Genomic DNA, 10,126 nt, shown 5'->3' with positions numbered 1-10,126 from the left:
CTCATCACTCAGTGTTATGACTGTGATCAGTAAACAGATTGTGAATAAACTTCAGTGCTGAAGATTTATCATGTAGCACACATTGGCTTATTTCAAAGTCAAAATATTAACTTAGGAACAAAAAAACAATTAACAGTTTTAAAGCTTAGAGTCTTCAAATGTGTGTAAATATACAATCTTTAGGTTATATTAATTGTACACAAATATAATTAATTATAACCCAAATTATTTCATACAATGAATGTGTACGCACACACAGTTTTCCAACCAGTAGAAACTGTTCTCTGGACAAGCATCACTTGTGTACATGAAAGAACCTTGAAGTTGATCTTCACTGCCATATTTTACAGCTGTGGATTCCAGGAATGTTAACAGCAGGAGAAGGAGAACAATTAGTTGATGGCAGCATCATCCCAGTGGATGCCCTCCTGCAGGAAGGTATCACAGCTAAACCAGACCAGGTGTAGCTTCTATAGAAAGAACAATAACAGAGTGAACACAAAACGTTAGCAGTTGAAATGAGAGCAACTATTGCAAATTGGAGAGTAGTAAAAGTGAGAAAAAATGGTCAGTTTTTCCTCCAGTCTCTTCAAACAAGATGGATTCTGTCTTAGCTCCTCTGTCCAAAATAATACACAGAACAACGTAAGCAATGAGAGCAAAGCTTTCAGAAGGATAACCTCAAGGCCAAAACCAGCACAGCGCCAGATAAGGATGAAATCGACTGAACATCTGGAGCTGACTGGTCCAAAACATGTTTGATAAGGAAAAACAAAACGGGACTTTTTAAAACTTCAACAAAGTCCCATATTTTACTTCCTGTCCTTTCTCCTCTCTCCTCCCACTTTCTGGACAATGTAACCAATGAGTGATCAGCAAATCCCTCATGCTCTACATGATTTCCTTTTATAAAACACGAGTTCTTTGAAATACGACAAAATATGTGACAGATCTTTTATTTACACCAAACAGGAAGCAAACAACACATTTAAAGCATCTTATCCCAAACTATTCTAGACTAAACAATCAGCTTTTATCTTATCTACGGTGTTTTTAATTAACACTGAATTTAACACAATTAAAATTAGATATGCAGTTAGCTCAATGCAAAATTGGACTGGTTTACAGTTAAAATCAAGCTTTTTTAATGAATCTTCATGGCTGTGATGAAGCTCAGTGGAGCGCGGCGGCAGCAGAACGTTCTCCATCATTTTCAAAGCTCACTGTGTCGTCATCAACAGCAAAACGAACCTGAGATACAAGCAGACATTAACTGGATAAAACAGGTTCAGACACAAAAGGGACATTTAGAGAGAAACTTCAAAAGCATCACAAAGGACAGTAATGAGAAAATACAGGCAAAAATAACAGTTTTACATGATTAAAAGTCAAATCATGTTTTTCTTCTGAGATGTTTTCAGGTAAAGGTTTTAAAAAGAAGAAGAATAAAGCAATATTGGGCAATTGATGTTACAAGATGGAAATTTCAAATCTAAAGAAACAAGATTGTCTTTTTCCATCTATGTATAAAAGGTCTATGAATGTATTTTTCATGATTGTTTCTCTTACATTAATGTCTTTCTGAGGCTTTTTTCTCCCTGCAGTGAAAAACAGAATAAAGTGATTAAAGTAAGAACTGTGTAAATCGTCTCCATTGTAGCTGAGTTTCCTCACCTCTGGTTCTGATGATACCAACAGTGATTCCAACCATCAGGATCAGTCCTGTGATCTTCAGAGTCAACATGATGAAGCTCAGAGGAGACGAGGCGGGGGGGCCTGAGGAGGAGACGGAGCAACAACCTGATGGGATCATTTTCATCTGATTTAGGAACAAAATCGTTTTAACATGATGGTGGACTGAACATCAATCTGAGTGTTTGTGACTTTGGATCCACATTTAGAACCAAGGAGTACCTGAACCACCATGATGGAGAAGAAAACTGGAGATCTACATAGAAACTGTGGTGTGAAAAGTCAAAGTGTCCAAAATAATTACATGAAATTAGAAATACGTTGTTTAATAATAAGATGAAATAAATCAATAAATTTATTGCAAAATGTTGCAATGAATGTTGTCCATTGCAACATTTTAACTTATTCATAAGAATAAGACATCATACCTTCAGATCCATACTGAGCTTCTATCTTCACTTCATTTCCTTCAACAAACTGGCAGGTGAATCTTCTGCTGCTCTGAAGATTCACAGTCAGATGAGAAACACAACCAATCTGTCCTCCAGATTTATATCCATCACCTTCACCAGTCAGTTCCCTTCCTGTCTCGTCCACCCAGAGGAGACTTTTAACTGGACAAGAACTGAACCACCAGGATCTCACCATATAACAGAATAATGTGATCACTTCATTCTTTGTTGGATTAAAAGCTGGTAAATATGAAGAGACTGAAAGAAAATAAGACAACCTATCAGAACTAAATATTTTCTATATAGAGAAACAAAAGTACAACTTTTATTTCTATTGTCTTGAATAGTTGCTGTTTTGTAAAAACATTGCAGACTAACATCTGGCAATGAAGGTCAGCCTTTGGTAGTATAACTAAATAATCTGCACCACTACAACATAAATATCATCATAATGAGAGAACTGAACAGATTTCAGTCTCTAAAATCAGACGGATCCAGTTCCAGTCCTGACTGAACTAAAAACACGTCATGATCTAAACAGTCAAATCCAAACAGAGATTTTAGGGTTAAGAAAGACTGAAATCAGCAGGTAGAGAGTCATTATTTAGATTACTCACTGATCAGCAGATTTAGATACACTTCTGTTTCATAACTGCTTCCATCTTCAGGCTGACAGGTGTAAAGTCCAGCATCCTCGGCATTGATGTTGTTGATGATCAGAGAACAGTTTCTGTCCAAACTGAGCCTGGCAGAACGAGATGAACTCTGAACGATTCCTCTCTGAACTTCCTGTTCCTTGTTCATGTCTTCATTTCTCTCATAAAGCCAGTCAACAGAGGAGCATGAGTTGAATGACGAAGATCTGTTACAGGGCAGAACAGCTTCATCTCCTGCTCTGTGGTAGATCTGGTCTCTTTCTCTGTTTTCTGCTAAAAAAAACACATTCAGAAACATTTTATCGTACTTTAAAATAATAATTATCTCTGTGCTTTTCTGCCTGTATTCACTTCCAAAGGAGAATCTGTTTAAAGTAAAAAAACAAAATGCATTTTATAAAATAATATTTTAACAAAGGCAAATATCTGTGGTGAACAATTGCAACCACAGATTTTTTTCTTCAAAATATAGAAATAAAAATGTATTTATTTACAGTTAGGCTATTTGGTGTACCGCTTTACTCCTAGTCATAAAACTATTTTTTACCGCAGGTCTAAAAAAGACGACAAAAAAAAAAAAACATAAATTGTATAAGCAAATTTGCATAAATTCTGACTTTATTATTTATTGTTAAAAGTAAGAAAAGAAAAAAAAATCTCAATCTGAAATATCTTCAGTTATCACTTTTTGCTTTCACCCATATTCATGATATTATGAACATAAATCCCTCATAGAACCACTTCATGTAAAACACTAGCTTTAATTCTGTAGTGATAAGTTTGTCCTCTTTCTTTCATAAAGGTTGTTTAACTGATTTAAACTACAGCAGATAATAAAAATGGTCTGAATCTTATTTGTCTGGCTGGTTTCAGGCGGAAAACTACAGAAGAGCATTAGGGCCACTGGAAAAAAACAAAAAATAATTCTGACTTTAATCCTTAAATTCTGAGAAAAAAGTCAGAATTCTTTCTTTTTCAGTGGCCTTAATCCTCTTCCATAGAAAACTTTAGATTTTATTGCAAAAATATTTAAAGCTTTAAAAGAGCCTTAAAATGTAAAATGATATCTTATAGAGTTACGTAGATGTATATATGCATTGTGTAATCATGTTTGTATAAAACGTATGTGTTTACATTTATATACATGTGTTTGTATGTATATCTATATTTACAGAAGATATCTTTTATGATGGTAGGCTGCTAACTATGTGAACAAGGTAGGCAAGTATAAGTTTTGGCTTCAGCCTATTCCTTTTTTGGTAAATTATGGGATTGTTTATTGTTACGTTTTTGTTTTCTGTGTTTAATGTTGATAATTTACCGAAATAAAGTGAACTGATGAATATTTTAAAAAAAACATTCACAAAATCTTTGTATTTTCTGTTGTTTTTCTCACTTACTGTGTTAATAAAAGTCATCATACCTTTAAAGCTAAGTGGTGTGTAGTTTACTTCAATTTTCATACTGTTTCCTTCAACAAACTGGCAGGTGTAGCCTCTGTCGCTCTCATCCTTCACAGTTAGAGAGGAAACACAGAGTCTCGGTCCTCTTACGTCGAACCAAATACCTTCAGTCAGTTCAGTTCCTGTTTCATCCAGCCAGCGGAAACTGTTCTCTGGACAAACATCCAACCCACTGTATCTCTCCAGGGAACACTTTACTGTGAACTCATCCTTTACTGAAGAGACATGTTGTTCATAAACTGAAAGAAAAATAAAAACTGCTGTCTCAGTCTGAAAGATGTTAAAGTAACTTTCTCTAAGTGAGAATCTTAACAAAAGGTTAAGAGTCTCAGGTTGCAGACAGTAGAATATAAAATAAATAAATAGTAACAATATCATTTTGATAAAATTTTTGATTTTGTCTTCATGTCTCTTGATGATTGATCTGAACTAATATTATAGATCTCAGCAGGTTTTCATCAGCATGATGGAAAAAACAAGATATCTTTAAAGTACGGTAAATGATTCAGTAGTTTAAGCAAACATTGAGTCACCATAAGAGATAAACTGATTAAATCTAAACATCCTCAGCAGCCGAGCACAACGTTCACTCTGATGAGCCGACTTCCTGATGACATCACAGCTTGGCCCCGCCCCCAGCTCAAACAGGAAGGAGCAGAAACACAGCAGAGGTGTTAACAAGTTAAATCATTCAGGTCTACATACTCACTGGTTAAAACATTCAGATAGACAAAACCATCTGAGGAGGCATTAGAACCAGGTCTACAGGTGTAGAGTCCAGCATCATCATTATCAATGTAGTTGATGATCAGAGAGCAGCTGCTGCTCAAATTAAACTTGTAAGCTCGATGTGAAATCTGATAATCTGCTCCGTTCCAAACCGTCTGCTGAGTATTTTTATCTTTGTTATAAAACCAGGTAACATCAGAGCATGAGGAAAGCGATGAAGGACTGTTACAAGGTAGAACAACATTATGCCTGTAACTGTGATACAGATGCAGTTCTTCTTCTCTGGTTCCTGCAGCAGAAACAGACACATTAAAGTTCTAAACACCTCTTCATTCACAAATACAATCATGAAGGTAAAATTAAAATTGTGTAGTTATTTATGTTATATGATATTTGATTTGTTGTTAAAACATTCTATTTGGTACCTTTTAAGGAGCTATTCTAGACATGTTTACAACAATAGTAATTAGCATTTTAATCCTTCAAAATGTTTCTATATATTTGGTACAAAACTGATTAACTAATACACAACTTGTTGTAAAATACAGAAATAAACCAAAATGTCCTTTAATTTTTCTCATCTTGATGTGAAAGAAAACAGATCTTTACCTTCAAACTGAAGCACAACGACCAGAACCAGAACCAGAACCAACATCTTCTGTCCGTCTATCAGCCGCTGAACTGAGAGACTTTTCTCTGCTGCTGATCTGAAAATACTGATGATGTTTCCTGTTTGTGGCTGAAATAATGATTGAAATCAAATTCACGTCCCTACCTATTCTGTCATTTTCCTCTTATCAACTTGATCATTTCCAGAAACTGACAGAAAACCATCAAAACAAGCAACCAGCAAAACTTTAGTTAGAAATGAACATTTAAACTACATTTAATTCTGTCACTCTGCAACACTCAAATGAACTAAATGTTTTAGCCGAAGGATTTGCTGGTGGAGAAAATAAAAACAAAGTTTTATTTCCTGCTGTTTAACAGCATATTTTTTGTGCAACTTGTTCTAATTTCCTGCCTGAGCAGCCAGAGATAAACTGTGATGCATATTAATGGGCTGCAGTCAGTCCACTAACACCAGCAGCTCTGAGACAGAGCAGATAAACCGAGTCAGAACAGAATCCAAACAGGTCCAACTGGATCCTTACAGCAGAAAATATAAATACTTTAGAATAAAAGTATTTTATACTCTTTCTCTATTATTAGTGGTGAATATTTACTTTTCCATTCACTGCTTATACTACAAATCCCAGAATGCTCTGCTGCCCAGTTGGCCATCTATAAGCCTCCTCTTCTGTTGACATTAAATGTGACCTGATGCTACAACCAGTCAGACCAGTAGAAGAAGAAATAACAGCTGTCTGCACCAGAGTCCATCAACAGTTTTAAAGCTTAGAGTCTTTAAATGTGTGTAAATATACAATATAATCTTTAGGTTATATTAATTGTACACAAATATAATTAATTATAACCCAAATTATTTCATACAATGAATGTGTACGCACACACAGTTTTCCAACCAGTAGAAACTGTTCTCTGGACAAGCATCACTTGTGTACATGAAAGAACCTTGAAGTTGATCTTCACTGCCATATTTTACAGCTGTGGATTCCAGGAATGTTAACAGCAGGAGAAGGAGAACAATTAGTTGATGGCAGCATCATCCCAGTGGATGCCCTCCTGCAGGAAGGTATCACAGCTAAACCAGACCAGGTGTAGCTTCTATAGAAAGAACAATAACAGAGTGAAAAAAGAAAGTTAGCAGTTGAAATGACATCATGTGATCATGTAACATCATGATGATGAAGGTCTGTTACAGGGCAGAACAGCTTCATCTCCAGCTTTGTGGTAGAGATGGATTTGTTCTGTTCTGACAACTCCTGAGAAAGAGAGAAATGTTTTGCTCTACATTTAGCTATTAATTATATAATAATAATAATAATGTCTGTGTGTTGTGCATTATTATTATCGGTTTCTCTGAATGCATTGTTTAAAGAAAAAGCAAAAAAAGGACATATTTTACAATATTTTCATAAAGGAATTTATCAGCATTCAACAAGTGAAACCAGAGATTTTTCTCTTCAAACTGCACAAACAAAAATATATAAATCTTGTGTCCTATTACACACGTAGCCATATTTTTGTTAGGTTTGTAAAAGATGACTAAGGAATTAAAAAAAGGGGAAAAAAACTAGAAAAATAATTACAACACAACAAATTTGTATAAATTCTAATATTTATGCTGATTGAGTCAAAAGTAAGTAAAGGAAAAGACCCAAATCTGAAATATCTTCAGTTATCAGTCTTTGCTTTCACACATGTTCATGTTATGAACATAAATCTCACTTAGTACCACTGTATGTAAAACACTAGCTTTAATTTTGTAGTGATAAGTTTGTCCTCTTTCTTTCATAAAGGTTGTTTCAGTGATTTAAACTACAGCAGATAATAAAAATGTTTTCATTCTTATTTATCAGGCATAAAAAAAGTAATTAATTAAACAGTTTTGTTTCAGGTGGAAAACTGGTTTAGACTTTTAAACAGACTATTGATTCCTAATACCTGCTGTTTATCTAATTTCCTCAGTAAATAAAAAGTGTCACACCTTTAACCTCACTTGTGTAGTGATCTTCAGCCTTCACTCTGTTTCCTTCAACAAACTGGCAGGTGTAGTTTCTGCTAACTCTCATCCTTCACAGTTAGAGAGGAAACACAGAGTCTCGGTCCTCTTAAGTCGAACCAAACACCTTCAGTCAGTTCAGTTCCTGTCTCATCCAGCCAGCGGAAACTGTTCTCTGGACAAACATCCAACCCACTGTATCTCAGCAGGAAACACTCTAATGCAAAATCATCCTTTGTTGAAAATTCGTTTGAAACTGAAAGAAAAATAAAAACTGTTGTCTCAGTCTAGAAGATGTTAAAGTAACTTCCTCTAAAGTGAAAACCTTAAAGGGTTAAGTGTCTCAGGCTCCAGACAGTAGAATATAAACTAATAACAATGTAACATTTTGATAACTTTTAGATTTGGTCTTCATGTTATTTGATGAATCTCAGCAGGTTTTCATCAGCATGATGGAAAAAAACAAGACATCTAGAAAGTAAATGATTCAGTAGTTTGATCAAACATTGATCCACCATAAGAGATAAACTGATTAAATCTAAACATCCTCAGCAGCCGAGCACAACGTTCACGCTGATGAGCCGACTTCCTGATGGAAGCTGGAACAGGAAGTAGCAGAAACCCAACAGAGGTACAGCGCAGACATTTAAACTGCATTTTGAGTTTACGTCAATCATTGGTAGGTAAACAAATGTTTAACAAATAAACTAATGTCTTCGATGTAATATATTGACTGCAAAGTTAAACCAGGTGTGTGGACTGATGGGTAATGTTTATTTGAATCTAAAGAAATGATTGTTTCTCTGACAGAACAACATGTGAACTTCTGACTGCATCAGGTCACTGAGAGGTTCCCTCATGTTAAAGTCCAAAGAAGTTCAAGGTTTCAGAGAAAAAGGAAATCAGAACTGATGATGTCAGAAACATCTGACCAACATTTCACCAAGTTGATCAGAAGCAAAGAGTCTGAGTGTTAAATCATTCAGGTCTACATACTCACTGGTTAAAACACTCAGACAAAATGATCTAAGGAGGATCCTGAACCAGATCTATAGACGTATCTTCCAGCATCATCAGCAGTGATGGTGTTGATGATCAGAGAGCAGCTGCTGCTCACATTAAACTTCTCATATTGAGGTGAACTTTGAATAACTCTTCCTTTGAAAACCTTCTGCTGAGTATTTGTATTTTTACCCTTGTTGTAAAACCAGTTAACATTGGAGCATCGGTAAGACGATGCAGGAATGTTACAAGGTAGAACAACATTTTCTCCTTCTCTGTGATAGAGATGAATTTCTCCTCCTCTGGTTCCTGCAGCAGAAACAAAGACATTAAAGTTTGACACAATTCATCCTTCACAAAAACTGTGAAGGTCTGTACTTTTTTAAAATCTTTGTTGCACAATGTCAGATTTATTGCTATAACATCCATCCATCCATTTCCTAACACCCGGGTCCCTGTCGGGGTCAGGAGGTGCTGCTGCATCTCCAGCGATCGTTTCGGGCGAGAGGCGGTGTCAACTGGACAGGTCACCAGTCTGTCGCAGGGCAACTGTTATAACAATCTTTTTTATTTTCAATCTCTTAAAAATATAAGATATTTTTATAGCAACATAAATTAACGTTTTAATCTGTCAGATTACAAGTTTGAGTTGACAAAAGAAAAATGTTAAATCCAATTTTTTTCACATCGTTTTATATGCTTAGTAAAAACTTGATTAACTAATAGACAATTATAACTTCTAAATATTAATTCTCATTTTTTCATAAAATACAACAGTAAACCAAAGAAAACAGATCTTTACCTTCAAACTGAAGCACAACGACCAGAACCAGAACCAGAACCAACATCTCCTGTCCGTCTATCAGTCACTGAACTGAGAGACTTTTCTCTGCTGCTGATCTGAAAATATTGATCATATTTCCTGGTTGCAATGTATCCTGTCATTTTGCTCTTGTCACTTTCTAGAGACTGACAGAAAACCGCAGAAAGAAGCACAGTTACATAACTTCAGTTAAAATGAACAGATAAACTATTTAACTCACTTTGTAACACTGAGATGTTTTAGATGAAGAATCTGCAGGTAAAGGACAGCAGACTAGGATTTTATTTCCTCTTTTTTAACTGTTGTTGAGGAAAAATGATTATTTTTAGTGCTTAATACAGTTAATCTTACGGCATGTGTAAAAGGTATATTCAACACTCTTATTTTGAACAAATTTCTTTATTTTGAACAGGTTTGTATTAAGCATTCAGACAAACAGGGGCCAAATGCAGATCCCTCAATGGGGCCTCCCGCTGTGCGGCCAGACCACATGAGGCCATAAAATTAGCATTTCCTGCAGGGCAATAAATTGAGCTTGGGAGAGAGAGAGACCTGGTCTGTTCACAGCAGATCAAAAGCCTGCAGGAAACCAACATCTGGGATGGTGTGAAAACTTAATACAACATAGAAGATTGAAACCGCTAACATTTAATTTCTAAGACATTTTTCAAAGTATTAATACC

The 10,126-nt window shown here is 35.4% G+C and overlaps 1 protein-coding gene across 3 annotated transcripts; it reads right to left on the bottom strand.

Annotated features, from left to right (window-relative positions):
- Nucleotides 1-937: 937 nt before the first annotated feature.
- LOC114158624 (uncharacterized) lies at nucleotides 938-9,701 on the bottom strand. 3 transcript variants are annotated; one of them, XM_028040310.1, is made up of 10 exons: nucleotides 9,423-9,701; nucleotides 8,619-8,929; nucleotides 5,602-6,720; nucleotides 4,973-5,281; nucleotides 4,224-4,502; nucleotides 2,762-3,070; nucleotides 2,121-2,402; nucleotides 1,675-1,800; nucleotides 1,570-1,598; nucleotides 938-1,251 (listed from the first exon to the last, which is right to left on the bottom strand). In XM_028040310.1, exons 3-10 carry the CDS (start codon nucleotides 5,645-5,647, stop codon nucleotides 1,174-1,176), a joined length of 1,458 nt encoding a protein of 485 aa, XP_027896111.1. In that variant the 5' UTR covers nucleotides 5,648-6,720; nucleotides 8,619-8,929; nucleotides 9,423-9,701; the 3' UTR covers nucleotides 938-1,173. The 3 variants fall into 3 exon arrangements, with proteins under 3 accessions (XP_027896111.1, XP_027896110.1, XP_027896112.1); XM_028040309.1 differs by having other exon boundaries at nucleotides 2,762-3,073; nucleotides 9,423-9,698; XM_028040311.1 differs by having other exon boundaries at nucleotides 1,675-1,776; nucleotides 2,762-3,073; nucleotides 9,423-9,691.
- Between the last annotated feature and the right edge of the window lie 425 nt (nucleotides 9,702-10,126).

This window comes from Xiphophorus couchianus, chromosome 15 (genome assembly GCF_001444195.1).
Source record: "Xiphophorus couchianus chromosome 15, X_couchianus-1.0, whole genome shotgun sequence".
Lineage (NCBI taxonomy): Eukaryota > Metazoa > Chordata > Actinopteri > Cyprinodontiformes > Poeciliidae > Xiphophorus > Xiphophorus couchianus.
The sequence above is the reverse complement of the archived record's forward strand: the minus strand, read 5'-3'. Positions and strand labels throughout refer to the sequence as shown.

What these genes read in the sequence shown, in the direction of transcription:
- LOC114158624 (XM_028040309.1), bottom strand. Translation starts at nt 5,647, where the DNA reads ATGTTGGTTCTGGTTCTGGTTCTGGTCGTTGTGCTTCAGTTTGAAG. An exon ending in GTATCTAAATCTGCTGATCA is followed by an intron (nt 2,403 to 2,761) that starts GTGAGTAATCTA and finishes ATTTTCTTTCAG; the next exon opens with TCTCTTCATATTTACCAGCT. An exon ending in AGCTCAGTATGGATCTGAAG is followed by an intron (nt 1,801 to 2,120) that starts GTATGATGTCTT and finishes TGATCCCATCAG; the next exon opens with GTTGTTGCTCCGTCTCCTCC.